Source organism: Fundulus heteroclitus, chromosome 13 (assembly GCF_011125445.2).
Source record: "Fundulus heteroclitus isolate FHET01 chromosome 13, MU-UCD_Fhet_4.1, whole genome shotgun sequence".
In the NCBI taxonomy this organism is placed as follows: Eukaryota; Metazoa; Chordata; class Actinopteri; order Cyprinodontiformes; family Fundulidae; genus Fundulus; species Fundulus heteroclitus.
Window position 1 is genome coordinate 39,587,629 of NC_046373.1, and position 23,710 is coordinate 39,611,338.

Sequence of the window (23,710 nt, forward strand, 5' to 3'; positions counted from 1 at the left end):
GCCAGCAGAGAGCCCAGAACCAACTGGACCACTTTCTCTGATGGCAGCTTGGAGGTTCTGGATGGGATTCTCATGGTGAGAACCAGCAACTTCACCTGAGGAGCATTTAGAGGAGAACCAGATCAGAACCTGGAGACAGAATCACAGCAAACTACCAACATCTGATCTGATTCCCTCACCTTCTTCACAGCTCTGTAGACGGCTCATCATGAAAACCCTTCAGTCTAAATCTCTGAGAAACAAAATCACAGATATTTACATTTATTATACATTTTACTATTTCATATTTATTTCATATCTATTTACAGATAGTTTCAGGAGGTCGGAGGATTTATTAATCCATTTGTTAAGTAATTCTTTGTCCAGCTTTTTTTCTTAATAGCTGAAAACTCCAGCAAGTTTTCAGTAAAGAGGCAAACGAGGGGAATTTGAAATTTTCAGGAATTTCATTCAGAAAGTTATATGCTAAAACAGCAGAAGTGGTTTTATTATCCTCTTATTGGTGTGGCTCTGTCAGGAGCCCTGCAATGATTACTTTTTGTAGCTCCCAGCGGATCCTGCACTTTGTTTATGTGTGTGTCCGTTAGTATTGTTCAGCCTTATGTCCTTGTTTCTATCTTTTTATGTATTACATGTATTCTGGTTTCTGTTAGGTTCAATTCCTGTTCAGTTGGTTTCTATTCTTTATCATTTCAGTACATGTCAGGGTTCAGTCTGGCCTGTCTCACCCTGGACAGCCTTCCATCTTTCATACACCCCAGTTTCCACTCCACAGGTGATCACTGCACCTGCCAGTAATAATAAAAGGAAACCGATTCCACCTGCCACTCTGCCTTAAGGACCCTTCATCGCTGGAACGTCTCTCTACCTCTCTATCACCAACCCCTCACTCACCTGTTGCTCCAGCCTTTGCCTCACGTCCTTTGCTGCTTTCCACGCCCATTTCCCTCGCCTCAAGCCTGCTGCACTCACCTTTTTCGTGCCCATTTGCTGATCTCCAAGCAGGGTTCCCACACCTTGGTGAGCATCAAATTCAGGGACCTTTCAAGGACTTTCCAGGACCAATTTCCTCAAATTCAAGGACCACGCGTGGCGGCATTTACCTACTGTGACCGCTGAATAGGTTATCATATTTTAATACAATGCAAATTCAATAAAAGACTAAACAGCATAGAAGTTGTTGGGTCAGAACCAATGCAAGAAAGTGGACTTAATTTATAGCCTACATTGATATTGATCATATTCATAGCCTACATTTATTATATCAATTTGTTTCACTTACTTTCATCTTTGATTAAGCTAGTTTTTGACTTTGACCCTGAAAAGTCGCTAAATATAGCGACAAAGTAGCTGAGTTGGCAACACTGCGTGAATGTAACCTATTGGACGCACGTAGGCCTAAACCGTAGCCTACCAACTAACGAAGAAGAGCGAGCGTACTTTTGCAAATTAAAAGTCTGCGGAATCAACATAATTTTAAAACATCGTGTGGTAGTAAAATAATGACACGAGTCGTCATCCGTGTGAACTTTCAACCCCACAAAATAATTCAAGGACTTTCAAGGACAAGGTGTTTTTTTTTTTGGCTGTTTTCAAGAATTTTCAAGGGCCTTGAATTAATTTTTTCAGATTCACAAACTTTCAAGGATTTCAAGGACCTGTAGGAACCCTGTCCAAGAACTCTCTCTGCTGTGCTGCTGACCTTTCCGGGAACTTCTGCGCTCTCCCTTCAGCCCAGAAGGCAATCTGGCTCCCTGCGCTCGCCTGGCTCCGCTGTGCAGCACCACGGTCCTCCAGCTCCTTCCGCTCCCACCGCCATCATCCACCTGCTCCAGAAAGGTTCAGCTCTCTGGTTCTTCTCATCCACTGTTCATCCCTTTTCAACAAACTGCTGAAAACGAAACTCTGTGTGTGGCTGAATTCGGGTTCAACAGTACGTTTCATGACCGTATTTCTGTCACATCTTATTTTTCGCCTGCTCTCCTTAGTTTAGTTCAGTTTCTCACCTCTTATTTGAGCATTTTCACACTTCCCTGTTAAAATTCAGTTCTGGCTCCACAGCCATCTCATTCCTCTCTTTCTCCTTCATTAATTTGACTAACTCATCTCAGCTGTGTAATTGGCTCCACCTACTCCTCCTATACATATTGTCAGCTCAGCCATTACCTCCACTATGCAAGCCATGTTCCTGGTCCCCGCTCCTCCTGCCGTCGATAAGTTATTGTTTGTTAATAAGCCACCATTTCATCTCATCATGTGACTTCCAAGTTAATTTCTACACCTTGGTCCACATGCAACATCTAACCAAGGCCTGACAGGCTAATAGAGTCAGGTATATTTCATAACTCCTAAAATAATTACCCAGAACTCGCATGCTGTGAAATAATGAGGCTGTTTAAAGGTATATTTTATAAATGCATTAAAATATGTTTTAATGGAGATATATTATTTTCAAATCAACTGTTAACTAACAAATATTAGCTTGTAGCTTTAATAGTTGATTCAAATAAAAACTGTTTATTCAGAGTTTAAATGTTTCCTGTTATTTTCAGATTAAACCAAAGTTTAGTAAAATAAACCCCTCAGGTTGATTTTAAACACTTGTTGGCAAGAAAACTGTTAAAACTCACCATAAATGTGTCCTCTCTCCTCTGCAGGCAGAAAACAAATCATATTTATCAAAACCTCTTCATGCTTCATATCTACTGAAGCTTCCTGTTGATCCTGAAAGATGTTTTTTTTTCTGCAGCCTCCTCCCACATGCTTCTGTTTTCATTTATGTGATTAAAGCTCGTCTTTGTAGATTCTGTAATAATAACCTCCAGAAAACAAGAATGTTCTCTCAGACGAAGTGCAGGGAAAGTTAAACTGAAGAGTGACAACATCAGTATTAAGGACCTCCATGAATGCCGTGGATAAACCAAAATATAATGTATTTACAAATCACAAACAACTGAACAACTTTTGGGCCCAAACACTCTACAGACAAAACTTAACAGTTTTCAGTGTCTGTAAAATGAGAGAAAGCTTCACTAAGTCCACGGATCTCATTTAGTTTAATGAATACAGAATGTCCGTTTGGATGTAATTAAAAAGCGAAGTGAAGCTTAAGTAACCTTGCCTGCAAGGTGAATTCTCGTGGTATTTCTGCGTTCATAAACACATGAGAATCCATCTTGTACTGATCCTGCTTAAACCAGTTGTGACCAAACCAAAAACACTCTGTTCACTTCACATCTCAGCCCAACTTTTGTTTTGTAAAGATACAAGATTTTTAATTAATATACATTTTAGTTCCTCATTTAAAATTATATGTCAGTGTTAACTTATGGTTGGTTACTTATAGAACAAAATGCAAGCTATTTTTTTTAGTTTTCTAAATGAGAATAGATTTTCTTAGCCACATGTGAATTTGACTCACTTCTGCTCATCTCTGTGTTGGCTTGTGCAAATATCACTGCATCATCTACATACATTTTAAAATGGACTATGTTGCGTGCATTTGGCAGATCCATCCATCCATCGTCTTCCTCTTATCCGGGGTCGGGTCGCGGGGGCAGCAGCTTCAGTAGGGAGGCCCAGACCTTCCTCTCCCCGGCCACTTGGGCCAGCTCCTCCGGAGGAATCCCAAGGCGTTCCCAGCAGAGAGACATAGTCCCTCCAGCGTGTCCTGGGTCTTCCCCTGGGTCTCCTCCTGGTGGGACGTGCCTAGAACACCTCACCAGGGAGGCGTCCAGGAGGCATCCTGACCAGATGCCCGAGCCACCTCAACTGGCTCCTCTCGATGTGGAGGAGCAGCGGCTCTACTCTGAGTCCTCCCCGGATGACTGAGCTCCTCACCCTATCTCTAAGGGAGAGCCCAGACACACTACGGAGAAAACTCATTTCAGCCACTTGTATCCGGGATCTCGTTCTTTCGGTCACGACCCAAAGCTCGTGACCATAGATGAGGGTAGGAACGTAGATCGACCGGTAAATCGAGAGCTTCGCCTTTTGGCTCAGCTCTCTCTTCACCACAACGGATCGGTACAGCGCCCGCTTCACAGCAGACACCACACCAATCCGCCTGTCGATCTCCCGCTCCATCTTCCCCTCATTGGTGAACAAGACCCCAAGATACTTGAACTCCTCCACTAGGGGCAGCACATCCTCCCCAACCCGGAGAAGGCACTCTACCCTTTTCCGGTTCAAGACCATGGTCTCGGATTTGGAGGCACTGATTTTCATCCCGGCCGCTTCGCACTCGGCTGCGAACCGCTCCAGTGAGAGCTGTAGATCACGCCCTGATGAAGCCAATAGGACCACATCATCCGTGAATAGCAGAGACGCAATCCTAAGGCCACCAAAACGGATCCCCTCAACACTTTGGCTGCGCCTAGAAATTCTGTCCATAAAATTATGAACAGAATCGGTGACTAAGGGCAGCCTTGTTGGAGTCCAACTTTCACCAAGAGTTCGACAAATGAGTCCAACTTACTGCCGCCAAAAATTGCCAAATTATATATATATATATATATATATATATATATATATATATATATATATATATATATATATATATATATTAGGGCTGGGCAAGTTAACGCGTTAATTACGCGTTAATTCATTAGACTATTAACGCCGATATTTATTTTTTCGCGCATTAACGCATGTTGCTCACATGCTTTCAGTCAGTGTCAGTCAGCAGGCACGCTGACTGCAGCGCGCTGTCACGGCAGCACTCTGCTGCTCCCCCTCCCCTCTCGTACATGGCTCAGCTGCGCCAGCCAATCAGCACGCAGGCTCAGCCTGGCCCGCCCACTCAGCTCTCATCTATCATATGTTACTGGAGCCCACACATAACATGTAATTAAGACGTTGAAAGAACCCAGTACATATATTAAAAAGTGTTATTTAAGATAAGATAACATTAGCTAATCCTTTTTTTATCCCACGACGGGGAAATTTATAGGATTAAAGCAACAGGCAGGTGCACACAACACAGACAAAATTACATAAGGATTGAAATATATAAGAGGTGGATTAGCGAAAAAACACTGAACATAACATTATTGTTATTATTATTTAATTGTAATAATAAAATAAAAACCACAAAACCCAAAAGGTCAACAGTTTCATGATACATCAAGCTTAGGGACTGGCTAATATACAGCAGGTCAAAAAAGGCCATATTTTGGCTGCAGTGCTTGTTCTCTTATGAAGAAAAGATCAACTAGTGCACTAAATTCAATAGATGGGTTGAAAATATCCAGTATAAAATAATATAGGTGCTACAAATGTTACAACACTTTTGTTCATATTGCAGCAGAACATTAAAATAAAAGTGCTCTTTACACTACTTTTGAATTCATTCTTGGAGTTTGCGCATACAATGCGATTAATCATGATTAATCGGGCAAATTATGCGATTAATCGCGATTAAAAATTTTAATCGTTGCCCAACCCTAATATATATATATATATATATATATATATATATATATATGACCAAAATAAACCAAATATACCAAATAAATAAATAAAATAGACTATTTAGGTGGGAATAGTACACTAGTTACTCCTCAGGTTTCATAATTGAGAGGCTGACGCACGGCTGAGGTCCGAGGTTGTGGCGTGGGAACACACAGACTGCAGCTCATTTTGCACTGATTCTCTGCACTCGTTGCACAATTTAGGGAGCGCTGTTAGAGAAAAACTTGCGTCCTGGAACTTTATATCGCGGATCAAGAGTGGTGAGTAGTTGTTTGCAGCCAGGTTTTTCAGCTGCAAACAACAACAGCATATCAGCGGAGTCGCGCGGGGCTGCACAGCTCGCGCTGCTGCGGGTGTAAACGGCTTACGTGATGAAACAAGTTGGTTGCGTTACCAGACTTTGTTTTTACCGGTTCCTTGCAAGTTTTACAAATCACTGGTTTATTTCTGTCAGACTGGCGAACTAGTAAAACCCCGTTTTGGGACCGTTTCCTCCGCGGCTCCTTGCTGCGACATATTCACGTGCTCTGTGTTGTGGTTTGAGAGGGCGGCGCTTTGTGATGGCGTGCCTGAGTCCGCGATTACGATTGGTTGAGAGTAAGTAGTGACTGTAGCATCAACTAATATGATAGGCTAAAAGGAAGGAAGGAAAACTGTTTCTATCAAAGTTTTATCAACCCTATTTTTTCCTATCGCGCCACACGTCTATCGATCGATATATATTGTTATTGAATTATCGTCCAGCCCTAGTCTCCACTCACTCCACGTCTATCAGCCAAGTTTGCTCCCTGTTTGTTGCTGGATCTCCTGCTACCTCTGTGCTCCAATCCTGCATCTCCAAGAACTCTCTCTCACTACATTTCTGGTTTGAAAGTTGTCCTAGCACCTCCAAGTACTCGTAACGAGATCCAGCTCTGAGTTCTCCAGTCTCTTCCAGTCAGCCTGCTTCTGCACCCATCATCTCCTGTCCGGTAACTAACTCTGGTCATCTCATCCACAACTCATTACTTTCAATAAACTGCAAAAGAACAAGCTCTGTGTGTGCGTGCTCTGTCCTAGTTCACGAAGACAAATGACAATAATACAGAAAAGTCCAAGCACACAACTATTTTCCACAAATCTAGACAGACAAAGCTTTTTTTTTAAATAAACACCTCAGCTACTCCATGCTATGAGTATTTGTTACAGAAAAGGAAAACTTATGTAAACATTTTTAATTAATAACTTTCAGGTATAATTTTGAGAATTATGTTTTTTTTCCAATGTTAAACTGAAATGAACATGATCTATGACTGTTTTCTCAAGTTGTTTGAATAAGGGAGATCACAAGGAAAATAGCCTGGGAGGAAATCCCAATGGACAGGTGGTATACGGCGAGTTGGTTCAGGGCGAGCTTTAGCTTTTTCACAGATACTTTTCTGAAGAACATCACAGGAATGATCGAACCAACACTTCAGATCATCAGCTCCTCCTTTCTTCCCCATCCTCACACAATCCTCTCCAGCTGGAGTTCTCCCTGCGTGGTTGTTGGGCTCTCCGTTGCTCCAAAAACTCAAACTGGGGAAACGCAGAACAAGAGAACCCAGGTAAATAAAACCACTGGCTCTGTTTCTAGCAATGGGCCCAAATGATCTTAAACCTTTCATTCAGTGGTGATCCGTCCACCCAGAACCATCTTCCTTCTTCCTCAGCGTCTGTCAGTCCGATCCAGAACCTGTCCTCTGCTTCCTCCATCAAACTTCTCAGCCTGATCTCCAGGAACACCTGATCAGAAGAAGGTGATTCAAATGATTCTGAGAGACATTTCTATGCTGAGATGAAGAAACATGATGATGTGATGAAATCTGTGAGAACATGAACCTGCAGCAGAGTTTCATACCTGCTCCTCTCTGCTGTCTATCTTCACCAGGTCTCCTCCCAGATCTTGGCAGGAACGTCTGCTCTCAGTCCAGGAGGACTTATCGGTGGAGAAAAAATAAAGACGTTCTTGATAGTTCTCCCAGTCTGGTGTTTTCTTCAAATGGATCTCACCTTTAAACAGATCAGAACAAAGACTGAGTCAGCTGGAAGAAATCTCTAGATGTTTGTTGGATTTGGACGCAGCTGGAGGCGTCTTCCGTCCAGCAGTATCTAGCTTCCTGTCAGTCCATCAACGTCTACTTAACATCATTAGAAGACAGAAATGGGACAAAGACCAAATGCTGGACTTACTTTTTGCTTTAGGAGGTGGAGGACATGCAGGAGGTGGAGGACATGCAGGAGGTGGAGGACATGCAGGAGGTGAAGGACATGCAGGAGGTGAAGGACATGCAGGAGGTGGAGGACATGCAGGAGGTGGAGGACATGCAGGAGGTGAAGGACATGCAGGAGGTGAAGGACATGCAGGAGGTGGAGGACATGCAGGAGGTGGAGGACATCTTGGCTGTTCTGTTAAATCTGGTTCTGTTTTGAGAAAAGGAAAGAGTTTTAGCTTCACTACATTTTTTTTTCTTCTAAAGCTGAACTGATGGACAAAAATGTTCAGACTTTGATCTGTTGCTGTTGAAATTGAGTACAAACAGGGGCGAAAATCCCATTTCATTTTTGGGGGGACAATAAACTGAATAATTTCACGGAGTGTTTCTGTGTGGGGGCATGAATTAAAAAAAGCTCTCTCCATCTCTTTCCTGCATCTTTGCAACTTTTCTTGAGCGTTGAGCCCTCAACATGTTAAATAATGTTATTAAAAGTAATAACAGTAGTTATAGTGTTATTCTTTATTAGTCCATATTTTACCCATTTACAGGTTTTTCTACCTGTTCAACAATGTCAACAATGGTATTAGGTGGAAGGTCCAACTTTTTGAATTCATCTAACATTTATTTCCATGTTGCTGTAATTTTCACAATAGTCCATCGAAGTACGTATATATATACATATACATATATATATATATATATATATATATATATCTTTTTGCCCCCTCCCCTACACCTGCCACCACCACACGCACGCACAAACACACACACCTAAAAAGTCAACTTAACTGTGTACTTCATGCCCTGGAAATCTGGAAAATTTATATTGGATACTTTCAACCCATCTATTGAATTTAATGCACTAGTTCATATTTTCATATTATCTTCATAAGAGAACAGCAATACACTGAGCTGAACTGTTGACCGCCCTAAGATGGCGCCCCCAAATCCTGTCAGCGACTGAAGCGATCTATGCGGGGTCTACTGTTATATTATGTCTATGGGTCAGAGTGTCAGTTTTGGGTGCCCTCTCCGTCCTGGTCCCGGGACAATTGACCCGTTTGTCCCCCCTGTCAGCGGGCGTATATATATAATAATAATATATATATTATATATATATATATATATATATATATATATAGAGGGAGGAGGAGGTATGGGGAGATAGGGTGAGGGGAAGGTAGAGAGATGTGTAGGAGAGAGATGGAGAGGGGGAGAGGAGAGAGAGAGAAGGAGGAGATAAGAGATATGAGATGAGAGAGATAGAGAGGATAGAGAGAGATAGTGAGCGCGAGAGAGAAGAGAGATAGGATATATTAGGAGATATAGGAGGCTGTCTAGATATAGACTATCATCTATATATATGTCTATATTATATATAGAGATATATTTCAGTCTATGTTCTATATATATATATATAGATATATATATATATAGATATATATATATATATATAGATATATATATATATATATATATATATATATATATATATATATATACACGTTTGTGTCAATAAACATAAATTCAACAAAATATACAACTATCCCATAAACTATGAAAACCTATAAATACATAGCGCTTTGAAGTTATAGACTGTAACATTAAGCATGTAAATAAAATGTTTTAACCATCCCTTCATCAACTTATCTGCTGCATGTTATCTGTCTGTAAAAAACTAAAGTACAGTTTCCGTCAACCACACTAAAACATTTGCAGCTAACAACTAAAAAAGCAGCAATTCTCTAAGCGAATAAACCAAATGTTCTTCTTCTAGTGACGCTACATCCAACAAAGTCCTGGCAGATCGTGTTTATGTTCAGCTTCACTTTATAGACATTACAGACATAACTACACTGTAGCGTGTTTGTTGGGTCATAGCAGCTTACAGCCGAGTCTTTAACTGATGCATGGCTCTGGAACTCCTCTCAGCTTCACATGAAGACACAGGCACCGCCATCAAAGTCCTGATTAAACGAGCCCTGAACCTGGACTGGAAGTCCCCCTGAGAGTCTCTGCTGCCTCCACACATACATACTTGTGTGGAGGCAGCAGAGTCCTGATCTAGTGAAGGAGGACACTCTCTACATTTTGCAGAATATTTAGATTTTCCAGATGAACCTTCCCCAAACTGAACCTCCCTGTAGAACTCTGCCCTGTAGAGATCCACTAGCCTGACTCCCGGCTCCACATATCCATCTAGAATCGCTGCCATTGAGAGGGATTTCTATACCACATAAAATGGATGAGCCAATCAGGATCGCCGTGCGGGATCTTTGTAAATGTGACCTATCAGGGAAGCGACTGCTTGGATTGAGACAACAATGGCGGTTCGCAGCGAGGAAGCAAGCAGCAACAATAGCCCCTTTCCATTGCCACTCAAAAGCCCGGGGCTTTGCAAATCACAGGTAGCGATTCCACACACATTTACCCGACTAATTTCATTTACCCATGATTTACTTTCCCAGGGCCTTGGTCCCCCAACCAACCCAGCTGTATAAAAGGCTGAGACATTCTTTGTTTGTGATGTTGGTTCGGCTGCTATCAGGAAGTGACGAAGGTGTGAGTTCAGGACGTTATCTGCTACTTCTGGTTCGCCTCATAGCATGTCGGCTGTTTGCAGTCATAACTATCGATGCTCTGAGTGTTAAGTTAATGACTGAACGTAAGTTACCACATTCGGTGCTTAGTTTGTTGATTACTGTGGAATGTATTAATGTATGGGCCTGTTGGTAAGAGAATTTGGAATTCTTGGAATTTGCAAGATGGGTTTCTGTCTTGCACAACCTCTTGTTGGTAGCACAAGGTTCGGGGTTGTGGTCAGCGGCTTGCAGGCGATGACCGGAAGAACTAGAACAAGGCAGCCAAAGAAGCATTGAAGTATTGTTAAGGTGTGTCATTCGCTCATGTAACTCTGTGAGACCCTCCCCTTTGAAGTTAATAAAAAGAGCCTGCGCAAGGAAGAGGACAGAGTTGTTGCTCGCAGGTGTTGGCGGTTCTAGACCAAATTTACCAGGGGGGCCAAGGTGGGGCCAGTGTTTTTTCACAGGGGCACAGAACAAAAAAAATTAAAAAAACAACAATAAAATGGCAATATTTAGCTGTGGAATAATATTAAGTGAGCCACTTGTGGCTCTGGAATTGCAGTTTTCAGACCCCTGATCTAGCAGTTGAATACTTTGCCCCCAGCTCAATACAGCTAAAGCTAAATGTGAAACATCTTAAGTTTTAAATTCTTTTTAAGTAGAGTAAAACTGTATAGGTAAAAAAATAATAATAATATTGGTCAAAGTGACCAATCAGTTATGGTTTCTTTGCCATTGCAAATAATTATGAGAAGTGTATTTAATATCATGTCTTTAATACAGGGGCCATAACAGGGACCAGGACCATTTCTACAGGGGCATGGGCCCCTGTTGTAAGGTGACCAGATTTCTGAAATCAAATCTGGGGACATTTCTTGCTCGTACATAAAAAACAATACATCTCATCAAGACGAAATTAGGAAACGGGGACAGTAATGGTTTCATTTATTTTTACATATTTATTAATATTTAAACAACAAAAATCAAGTGTAAAAGCCAGGAATCTGCCTCTCCACACTTTTAGTATATCCTAAGATTGATAAAATTAATAAATAGTGTTAATAGAAAACTAGAACTGTGTCTTTGGGTTGGGGCAAAGTGATGGGGGTGGGAGTGGAGGGGTCTAAGGTGGTTAGCAGGGTTTTTCAATTTTGTGTAGCCCAAAGACCTCTGCTGCCTCCTAAGGGGAGAGTGATATGAGGAAAAGAAAAACCAGTAAATACAAACATTTAGACTGTGGCTCTCTGTGAAGACAGAGTTCCCCAACCTTTTAAAAAACTGCAACAAATACTTATTCTGCTCATGTCTACATACCTATGAGCAATAGGTTTTCTGCATTAACATCAAAAAGAAGTAGAGGTCAAGCCCGCAGGTAAAGGGTGATATATGTTTCTTACTGTCACCTGACAGCATCAGGGTACTGTGCATCTCAAATAAGCAGATTAATTTCTTTCCATAATGGGCTATAAGCACAGCTCCACTACTTCCTGAACCTCAGCAGCTCTTTTGTTTCCTTTCTTTCTTTACTGGACAAGCTGATTAATCCAGGTGTGTCTGGCTGGTTACTGAATTCAGACACACCTGGATTAATCAGGAGCTGCTGAGCTTCAGGAAGAAGTGGAGCTGTGCATGGAGCCTGTTTGGGACAAGAAAATGGGTTGTGGTGATGTGAGGTGAAACAAAGGCACAGACTTGGAGACCCCTTGGATCAGTGTGCAGCATGAGCATGTATAAACTTACACAAAGTGTGTATAACTACATTATGTGTATGTGTATGGTAGTAGTTGATGTGCCAGTATATTGTTTTTGCTCCTATAAGGTGCGTTGACTCTGGTCAGTGAGTCAGCTAACATGAGATCATCTCTGGTTTCTTCATGGCCTTCTGTCTCTGAAGAGCCATCAGCCCCGGTATCCAGAGGTCTGGATAAAATAAGAGGAGAAGAGAATGTATTATGTGCAGAACTGACATTTTTAAGACACAAGAAAAAGATACAACTAAACTGCCTCTTCATTCTGCCACAGCTAGGGAAGTGCAGTGGAACTCATGTTCAGTGCAGAGACTCAGAAAGAGGTTATATCCTCAAACAATTAGGCTTCTCAACTCAAACCTGAGTCACTCTGTTTTACATAGCAAACTTCACACACTACATTACTCAATACGTTACTTTATCACTTAAATCATGTCAAAGCTTTATCACTTGAACTTTAATAATACTCTAAGTAAAATTTTATCTCTTCTCATCAAGTGTTCTTTCCATCAGTGTTCCTATTTTCCTCCACCCATTTAATCTCCTTTCTGACTTCCTATCCACTTCCTCTCTTCTCTTGTATCAACCTTACATTATTCTAAAACAGACATTATATAATTAAAATCAGTTCCAAAAACATTAGAATGTACAACATGAAAACTTCCAATTATTATTTTTATTATTATATCATCTAATTAAATACTACAAATCTAATTACCACAATATTAGGAGCTACAAGCAAAAACAACATAATAAATGGACATTAAACAGGTGGTTATCTCTTCCTCCATCATTCTCAGATCATGTAGATCTTTTCTCATTCAGTTCTCCTGTTACTGACTCCTATTTTTTCATGAGGAGCTTTCATATATCCAAAGTGAGCAGTAGAAAAGCTAAACCTAAGCCTGGAAGTCTATGCTCATAAATCAGCAAAACATCTAGCAATAACTCTACTTCCAACTATCTGAAATATAAACTAAAGGTTTCCAATCAGTTCTAAAACATCTTTAGAAGAACCCTTGTTGATCCCTGGAGAACCAGTGTACCAGTTTAGCGGTTTACAAGGAGTTTTCAATTATTCTGTTACATTTTATCAGAGTGTCTTTTACTGATGTGAGCAGCAACTCGTGGTCTTGTCTTACTTTTTATTGATAATTTTTAACCTGGACAAAAACCAAACATTTATCACAGGATCAGCCCGATCCAAATACTTACCATGACACAGGGCAGCTCCCCTTGTAACAACGAATTTCCACTTCTTCTTCTTCTTCTTCTGTTTTAAAAGTGTTGCGCTCTTCTTCTTCTTCTTTGTCTTCTTCTTCGTGTTTTAATGGCATCTGACATCCAAAAGGATCATTACCGCCATCTAGTGGTGCGCGCAGCGCACCCCGTTACCGCAACACTTATTATTTTTTTTTTTTTTTTTTTTTTTTTTTTTTTTTAAACAAAGCAAACTTTATTGAAAAAAGAGCCGGATGTCAGGCAGCACGCTCCTGTAGTTTCTACTTCCCACCAGCAGAGGGCGCTGTGTGCCGTCAACATTCACCTTGCCGGTGTAGGCACTGAGCTATATAATACACTGGAGTGCTGATTTTGCCGAAAAACTGAAGTCACTGGCCGCCATCTTGCTACTCCCTACTCTCACAGAATCCCATAGGATTTGCTTGCAACAACAAGCAGTTTTCTGGCTGAGTGAAAACGTTTTACAGGTAATTCTACAGTCAGTGGATGTACTAACACTATCAACTACTAGGAAATTAGGTGCTGAAATATTTTACATGTTATTCATATTAAATATATATATGTATATATAAGTATGTATATATGTATTTATGTATATATAGGTATACACATATGTAAATATATGTTTTTGTATATTGTTATTTATATATTTATAAATGTTAAACATATATATTTAAATGAATAAAATGCAAAATATTTCAGCACATGACTTTCTCAGTACTTGATAGTTTTAGAACATAACATAAAAGTATATGGCATTTGACATTTTAAAAGTCTTAAGCCCCCCCTGAACATGAGAAAATCCTCGTTATTCGATGCTGTAGCGCACATATTCCCTAGTTACTGGGGGGAAATAGGGAGTACCAATATGGCGGCTGGTGGCTTCAAAGCGACTCGTTCAAACAGACGGTGATTAGCACTCCAGTGTATAATATAGCTCAGTGGGTGTAGGTACCAGATTTTTTTTTTTTTTTTTTTTTTTTTTTTCAAAGAACTTTATTTAAGTGAAATTAGTATACATCAAAAAAACATAATGAAGTATACAATACAACACAATACAACAACACAGCCAGGGTTGATTAGATAAGAACATGCAAAGACGTACATATTGAGATTGTCCTTTGAGCCTTTTCATTTGTAGAATCTGTTATTGATTTGATATATAAATCCATATCTTTAATGAAAAAAGAGAAACACGGTGTTTTATTAGCAAATTTACATTTATGAATATGAAATTTAGCAAAGAGTATTAGCAAGTTTATTATAAAGAAATGATTAGCATCCTTTCTATGAAATCTATAGAAACAAAATAAAACATTTTTCCAGCATAAGGAAAAGTTCTTCAAAATATGGTCTTCAATAAACTTGCTAAATTCTGACCAAAACCTTTGTATAAAAGGGCAGAGCCAAAAGAGATGTGTCACCGTTTCTGGATGGCCTTCACAGAAACTGCAATTAGTGTTTATGTCGCTTTTAAATTTTGTCATATAGTGTTTAGCAGGGTAAATTTTATGGAGAATTTTAAATGACACTTCCTTCACCTTGTTTACAATTAAATATTTATGGGGAATCATCCAAACTGTTTTCCAATGAATATCTGGGATGTAACGGCTCCAGTAAAATGTTATGGCTGGGCGAGAAACAATAATTTCTTGGAACAATCTGCGTATTCTCTCATTGCTTTTCCTAAACTCCAGTGAAAAACAGATTTTACCCACAGATGATTCGGCTAGAACAGGGATACCAGGTGGAACAGACAGAGTATAATTAGTGTTTTTAAACAGCATTAAGGTGCCCAAAGGTATAGCATTAATCACCATGGAGAATTCCTGGATACTAACTGGAAAATTATATATTGAGCAGAACTCATTGTAATTTATTAATTCTCCCACTTTATTAATCAGCTGAGCCACCAGTAAGACTCCATTTTGAACCCAAGTTTCAAGATACAGTGACCTATTTTTAAACAAAATATCTCTGTTGTTCCAGATGAGGTATTTGTGAGGTGAGAAGTTATGCTTATAAATGAGCGTCCACGCCAAGAGTACCTGCTTATGGAAAGATGAGAGTTTTACAGGAAGTTTCTCAACATTGTAATTACAATGTAATATGAAGTTGAATCCACCAAAGCGCGAGAAAATGTGATGCGGTATGAGGTTCCAGATAGAGGCTGGATTCTTAAGGAAGTGTTTAGCCCATTTAATTTTAAATGTGTTATTTAGGGTAGAGAAATCCAGAAAGTTAAGTCCACCTGATTCGTAATTATTCATAATAACGTTTTTTTTAATATAGTGAGTACGATTTTTCCATATAAAATTAAGAAGCATACGATCAATATCTCTACATATTTTGTTGTCTAAATGTAAGGGGAGAGCAGCATAAGTCAGTCGGGATAATCCTTCAGCTTTAGAAATCAACACTCTTCCTCTTAGAGATAAATCCCTCTGAAGCCACTGGTTCAGTTTAGTTTTGGTTTTCTGTATAATTGGTATTAAATTAGAAGAGCATCTTAACTTCTGGTCTTTAGAGATTAAAATTCCTAAATAAGAAACTTCTTGCTTAACAGGAATATTGCAAATATCATTAACATGACAATCCTTAATCGGTAGCAATTCACATTTTTTTAAATGTAAAAATAATCCGGAGGCCTTGGAAAAAGTATTAATCACATCTAAGGCCAGAGGGATCTGGTTTGCATTCCTTAAAAATAGTGTGGTGTCATCAGCCAGCTGGCTGATAATGAGCTCTTTATCAGCTATGCAGATTCCTTGTACGGCACTATTGGAAACATGAGTTGTAAGGATTTGAGAGCAAAGTAAGAATAAATATGGTGAAACGGGACATCCTTGACGAATGCCACGTTTTAGGTCAAATCTAGGGGTGGTGCCGTTTGGCAATTTAATAGCACTATTGCAATTGGAGTATAATGTTTTGACTGCGTTACAAAAAAAGGGACCAAAACCAAATTTTCTTAAGGATTGAAAAATGAATTGATGTTCAATTGTGTCAAAGGCCTTATAGAAATCCAGGAAAAGAATAAAACTTTCATCAGGTACCAAATATGAATAATCAAGTAGGTCTAGAACAAGTCTGATGTTGTTAGAGATGTGTCTGTTCCTCATAAAGCCTGATTGTGTCTCATCAATAACTGTGTCCAAAACCTCTTTAACTCTGGAAGCAAGTATTGAAGCCATAATTTTATAATCATTATTGAGTAGACTTATAGGTCTCCAATTATCAATAAAGAGAGGGTTTTTGTTTGGTTTTGGAATGAGTGTTATTAGGCCTTGAGTCAGGGTAGGAGGGAGAGTGTTGTTCTCTATACTTTCTAGAAATACCTGTAAGAGAAATGGAGCTATATGATTAGAGAATGATTGATAAAACTCAGCAGATAAACCATCTGTGCCAGGAGATTTATTGGCCTTCAGAGCTTTGATGCACTTAGAAATTTCCTCCACAGTAAATGGGCTGTCACAGTAGTTTCTATCTTCTACAACAATAGTTTGTAAATTTTTAATATTGTTAAGAAATGATACTGAAATCTCTTTATTATATTTTGAGCTGTATAAATTAGAGTAAAATTTGGCACAAAAAGTTGCAATTTCTTTAGGATTGTTTGAGATAACGCCATTGATATTTAGTTGGTAAATAGAGTTTATTTTTGATCGGTATTTTTCAAGCCTAAAAAAGTAAGCAGAATTTTGTTCTCCTTCTTCCAGCCATCGTTTCCTGGATCTGATGAAGGCGCCTTCAGCCTTGTGTTTATATAAGGCATCCAGTTTGTTCTGATTTTCTATTAAACTTAATTTATCTACCTCTGAAACTTCTTCTGGGGATTTTAGGTAATAGGATGTGATCTTGCTTATGACGTCTTCCTCTTCAGCTTTCTTTAATTTAGAAATCTGACTTCCATAATGTCTTAAAAATTTGCCAATTTCGAATTTGAAAAGTTCCCAATTGTTGCAGAAAGACCCTTCCTTGTTAGCCTTATTCCAGTAATATATAACTAATTTATTAATATGAGCTTTAACTACTTCATGCTTTAGCAATGAGTTATTTAGTTTCCAGTAAGCATATTTGTAAGGAGTATTATCTGGAGTATAAAGTTGGATGCTAATGCTAATAGCTCTATGATCAGTAAGAGGGGTGGCAAGTATGTTAACAGCGATATTGTCTTTACAAATACATTTGGAAATAAGCCAAAAATCTATTCGGGATTGTCTGGAACCTGTTTTATTGCTCCATGTAAATATTTTGTCATTGGGGAATTTTTCTCTCCATGCATCAACAACATTAAATTTCTCCATAAAATTTTTTAAATCGGCACTAAATGAGGTCTGCTGCTTAGGAGGCCATCTGTCCATCGTATTGTCTAAGGCAATGTTAAAGTCCCCACCAATTAAAATGATTGAGTTTGGGTATTTGGAAAGCCAAAAAGTAATTCTGTCTTCTATTGTTTCGAATAGTTTGTTGTTATCCGATATATTATTATAACCGTATATATTAACTACAATAAAGGTATTGTTAAGGCATTCAATTACTGAGCAAATGTAGTGACCTAAAGTGTCGCAATCAGTATGTAAAATAGATCCAGAAAAATGATTTTTAAGTGTGGCGACACCAGCAGAGCGTTCAGAACCGTGAGATAACCACATTTCATTTCCCCACTGGGATTTCCAGAAATTGCCATCAGAAGATGTAGAATGACTCTCTTGAAAAAAACAAAAATCTGTTTTAAATTGTTTGGCAAATAAGAATAAAGCTTTGCGTTTACCTGTTTGTCTCAACCCCCTGGCATTAAGAGATACAAATGAAACAGACAAAGTTAGTTAGAAGGAACAACAAAGAATAAAGAACAAGAACTAAACTTTTTAAAGATAAAGTTGTGTTCACAAAGAAAGGGGACCGAGGGCTGCACCCTTTAACAGTAAAGCGGTAATAAGCCTGACTAAATATTTAAAATAAAAGAAAAATAAAGGGAATGTAGCACTTTGCTAACAATTTTGGTTTAACTATAGTATTTTAGGATCTTACAACAAGAACAAGGTAAGTCTTCATAACTACATTATATTGACTAAAGGAGAATATATAATGTTTAAAAGGAACGAGAAGTGACAGCAGAGTGTAGATCAACCTCAACATGTAAATGAAAAGGTGAAATTATCATTTCTAAGGATTCGTTGAGTGTGAAGGAGGGAAGACTTCTGATCCGCTGATGAAGCCACGGCCTCCAACGAAGTACGCTGGTTTACCTTCCTTGCGGGCTTTGTCTATCAAGGGCCACAGTTTGTTGCGTCGTTCTCTGTCATCCTTGTTTAGGTCCTCAGTGAATCTCAGATGGTTGTCCTTCAGGTACGAAGATGTCTTGGCTGCTTTCCATGTTGCATCTCTGAGGACTCTGGAGGTGAACTGAATGATGACCCCTCTAGGTTTGTTGCTGCCTGTACGTTTGGCTCCAAGACGGTGCACAGTGTCGATGGCATCGGGCAGCTTCTGTTTATGTTCTGGTAGAACTGACTGGCAGATTTCTATCACTTTTCTTCGTATGTCTTCTTTCTCTGTCTCTTCAGCTCCTTGTAGTTTGAGATTCCACCTCCTGGAATATCTTTCCAACTCAGCAAGCCTCTGCTGGTAGTTATCCACCCGACCTACTTCTCTAGTAACTCTTTTTTCCAGGTCATTCACTTTCGCCTTCACATCATTCATTTCTGCGCATACAAAGTCAATAGTCTTTTTGAGACCCTCAATCTTCAGCGTGTTCTCCTTCACCATGCTCTCTATGTTGTCAGAGCGGGCGTTTATCAGCGCAGACAGACTGGAAATTATCTCATTTGTAGCAGAAGGCTCCGGGTTGCTGCGTTCATACATCACCTTTTTCGGTGCTGGCGATTTCAGAGGAGTAACAGGTAGGGCAGGAAAGTCGGCAATTTCCTCCTCATTCAATGTCAAAGATAAGGGGGCAGCTGCGTAGTTGTGGTAGTTATCAAATAACATGTTACCGGTTGTAGCGTTAGCCTCATTAGCCTTGTTAGCCTCATTAGCCTCGTTAGCCGTCTCAGACGCAGGCTTGGACTTGGATGTATCTAGACCTCTTTTCGCTCCTTTCTGGTTCGGCATTCTGTTATAACTATTAAGTATGTTGTCTTGTAGAAAATCCAAAGTGCTATTGTTCATAAAGTCAGGTATTTACCGCGTTTTATGAATTTTTGTGCAGATCTCGGTAGAGAACGTCTCCTCACTCCGCCATCTTGAGCGAGACCGCAACACTTATTCCCCCTCGGTAAAATCGGGGACATTTCCGGGGACAGCTTTAGCCGGGGACAGGTGGTCCAAAACGGGGACAGTCCCCGGAAAACGGGGACGTCTGGTCACCCTAGGTGTCCCCGATTTTACCGAGGGGGAAAATGTGTTGCGGTAGCTGGTTGCGCTGCTGATAATATAATGACGAGGAACAGAGCGCACCACTAGATGGCGGTAATGCTCCTTTTGGATGTCAGATGTCATTAAAACACGACGAGGAAGAAGAAGAAGACGAGCGCAACACTTTTAAAACAGAAGAAGAAGAAGTGAAAAGTCGTCAACTGGTGGCAACTGATGGGGAGCTGCTGTGTTATGGTAAGTGTGTTAATCGATTCATTTTATTTGGATCAAGCTGATCCTGTGAGAAATGTTTTTTTTTTTCCAGGTTAAAAAATAATCAATAAAAAGTAAGACAATACCACGAGTTGCTGCTCACATCAGTAAAAGACACTCAGATAAAATGTAACAGAATGATTGAAAACTCCTTGTAAACCGCTAAACTGGTACGCTGGTTCTCCAGGGATCAACAAGGGTTCTTCTAAAGAGGTTTTAGAACTGATTGGTGACCTTTAGTTTATATTTCAGATAGTTAGTTATTAGTAGAGTTATTACAAGTTGTTTTGCTGATTTATGGTTGTGACTTATGAGCATAGATTTCCAGGCTTAGGTTTAGCTTTTCTACTACTCAGTTTGGATTTATGAAAGTTCCTCATGAAAAAATAGGAGTCAGTAACAGGAGAACTGAATGAAGATCTGCATGATCTGAGAATGATGGAGTAGAAGATAACCACCTGTTTAATGTCCATTTATTATGTTGTTTTTGCTTATAGCTCCTAATATTGTGGTAATTAGCATTTTTTGTATTTAATCAGAGGAAATAATAATAATAATAATAAGAGGACGTTTTCATGTTGTACAATCTAATGTTTTTGGAAGTGATTTTAAATATATAATGTCTCTGTTTTAGAATAATGTAAAATTGATACAAAAGGAGAGAGGAAGAAGATAGGAAGACAGAAAGGAGATTAAATGAGAGTGGAGGAAAATAGGAATATTGATGTAAAGAAAGATTGACGAGAAGGGAGAAATATTTACTTAGAATATTAATAAAGTTCAAGTGATAAAGTGCTGATATGAGGTTTGAGCTGAGAAGCCCAATTGTCTGAGGATATAACCTCTTTCTGAGTCTCTGCACTGAAAATGAGTTTCAATGCACTTCCCTAGCTGTGGCACAATAAAGAGGCAGTTTAGTTGTTGTTTTTTTCTTGCATTTTAAAAATTTCAGTTCTGCACATAATATATCCTCTTCTCCTCTTATTCTATCCAGATCTTTGGATACCGTGGCTGATGGCTCTTCAGACACAGAAGGCCCTGAAGAAACCAGAGATGATCTCATGTTAGCTGACTCACTGACCAGAGTTAACTCACCTTATAGGAGCAAACAATATACTCAAACATCAGCTACTACCATACACATACACATAATGTAGTTATACACACTTTATGTAAGTTTATACATGCTCATGCTGCACTACACACACAATCACTTGCATTCATGTCAAGGGGTTTTCCAAGTCTGTGCCCTTGTTTCACCTCACATCACCACAATCCATTGGACAATGTCTTGTCCCAAACAGGTTCTATGCACTATGTGCTTATAGCCCATTATGGGAGAAATTAATCTGCTTTGTGATGCACAGAACCCTTATGTGGTCAGTTGACAGTAAGAAACATATATCATCCTTTACCAGCGGGCTTGACTACTACTTTTTGATGTTAACGCAGAAAAAACTATTTCTCATAGGTATGTAGATGTGAACAGAATGAGTATTTGTTGCAGTTTTTTGAAATTTGGGGGACTCTGTCTCCACAGACAGCCACAGGCTAAATGTTTGTATTTACTGTTTTTTCTTTTCCTCATGTCACTTTCCCCTTAGGGGGTGGCAGAGCTCTTTGAGCCCCACAAAATTGGAAAACCCTGCTAACCACTCTGGACCCCTCCACTCCCACTCCCACCACTTTGCCCCAACCCAGAGACACAATTCTAGTTTCTATTAATAACACTATTTATTGCGGCGTATCAATTTAAAAACTTATCCAAACGCCGCGGCCGGCTGAGACAAGGGGTAACGGCTACTGACGACGCGTCACGCTGAACCATTACACACGTTGATGTCGTTTTATTTTTCCATCTCACGATCATAACACAAAACTTTTACTTACATTTATGAGCCGTGCATGGATACATCAAACCGTGCGTTGATGACGGTTAACAGAAAGTTTCTCCCCAAGCTCACCCAGCCGCCGTAATCCAGGTCGCTGTTGAACTCAGGTGAGCAAACAAACTAATACAGATGACACCACACCCACGGTGCCACCCACAGATACCAGTGACGTCACATGCGGGTGCCCATACACCCATAGAGAGGATATTATTGTCAGAAGAGCACAAGATATACAGCAAAACAAAGTATGGCTCCTACATTTCCGGCCCCAAATTATTTCATGATAATAATTCACCACCACCATCACCTTGTAGGAGACACCAATGCACATTCAAAGTGAACACACAAGTTCATCAAAGTCCAATTTATAGTCTTAGATCCAAGCAGTCTAATAAAGTCAGACCAGTCCATTCAAAAGCTCAAAGTTCATGCCCAAATAATCTACAGGTCTTCACTGCTCTTCTGCTTCCTGCAGAAGACAGACTTTGGTTATTGGCCTGTCCAAACAACTTGTTTTAGTTTTAATCCGTACACTCCGAACTAGTCCATTTTTGTCTGGAACAGTGTCCACAATTCTTCCTGTAGTCCAAGTATTGCGCGGTGCCATATCATCCACTAGCACCACTAGATCTCCAGGAACGAAGTTTCTCCGTGCAGTATTCCATTTCTGGCGCTCCTGAAGCTCAGGAAGATACTCCTTCACCCAGCGCTTCCAGAACAGATCCGCCATATACTGCACTTGTTTCCACCGACGACGAGCATACAGATCCTCCTTCTCAAACACTCCAGGTGGCAACAACGGCTGTGTCTTGAGAAGAAGTAGATGGTTAGGTGTTAATGCTTCCAGATCTTGAAGATCTGTTGATGCTTTTGTTATTGGACGGCTGTTAACAATAGATTCAGCCTCACAAAACACAGTCACCAAGCCTTCTTCGTCCAAGGTCTGAGTCTTTAAAATAGAGTTGAGCACCTTACGAACTGAACGGATCAACCTTTCCCAAGCACCTCCATGGTGTGATGCTGCTGGAGGGTTGAAAACCCATTTCACATTTTTTTGTAGCAGCACGTCATTTATGAGTTTGTGGTTCAGCTTTTCAATGGCCTTCCTTAATTCTCGTTCAGCGCCCACAAAGTTAGTACCGTTATCTGAACGGATTTCCAGGACTTGACCACGACGTGCAATAAATCTTCTGAGACCATTAATAAATGAGTCTGTGTCCAAAGATGATAACACTTCAAGGTGTATGGCTCGTATCGCCAGGCAGGTAAAAATGAGCCCATACCTCTTGACCACAGCTCTTCCACGCTTGACCTCAAATGGTCCAAAGCAGTCCAAACCAACTCTACTAAAAGGAGGCTCATCAGGAGTAATTCTGTTATGAGGAAGATCAGCCATTTTTTGATGTCCAGGAGCAGCAGACAAACGACGGCAGATGACACACTTGGCCAGAATTCTTCTTATGGCAACACAGGCGCCAGGGATCCAATACTTCTGACGCAGATGAGACAGCATGTAGTTTCGTCCACCATGTCCTGTTACTTCATGTACATGATGGAGAATCAAATTAGAGATGTACAGATCTTTTGCCAGTATAACTGGATACTTAGCTTCAACTGGCATAGAAGCTCTACTAAGCCGCCCCCCGACCCTAATAAGACCACCATCCAGGAACGGACTTAGCTTGAAAAGGTGACTCGTCCTTCTCACACCCTGCCCTTTCTCCAAGTTGGCCAGTTCCTCTGGAAACCTTGTTCTTTGGCAAAAACGAATTATAGCTGATTCGGCCACAACCATGTCTTCCATGGACAGAAAACATTTTGGCAATTGAGCTTTAACATTTTTCATCTGAGCCTGTACTTCTTTCTCCAGCTGCTCGGCATTCAGGTCAGATTGAAGAAAA

At 40.0% G+C, this 23,710-nt stretch overlaps 1 protein-coding gene across 1 annotated transcript in view; it reads right to left on the minus strand.

The window, feature by feature from the left end:
- The window catches only part of LOC105921261 (collectin-12), a 45,796-nt gene that overhangs the window by 11,773 nt on the left and 10,313 nt on the right, over positions 1 to 23,710 (minus strand). Inside the window, exons 5-7 of the mRNA XM_036144822.1 lie at positions 7,888 to 7,914; positions 7,684 to 7,725; positions 7,352 to 7,503 (exon numbers count right to left, since the gene is read on the minus strand). Coding sequence (XP_036000715.1) covers positions 7,352 to 7,503; positions 7,684 to 7,725; positions 7,888 to 7,914 — 221 coding nt within the window. The remainder of the gene's footprint in view (positions 1 to 7,351; positions 7,504 to 7,683; positions 7,726 to 7,887; positions 7,915 to 23,710) is intronic.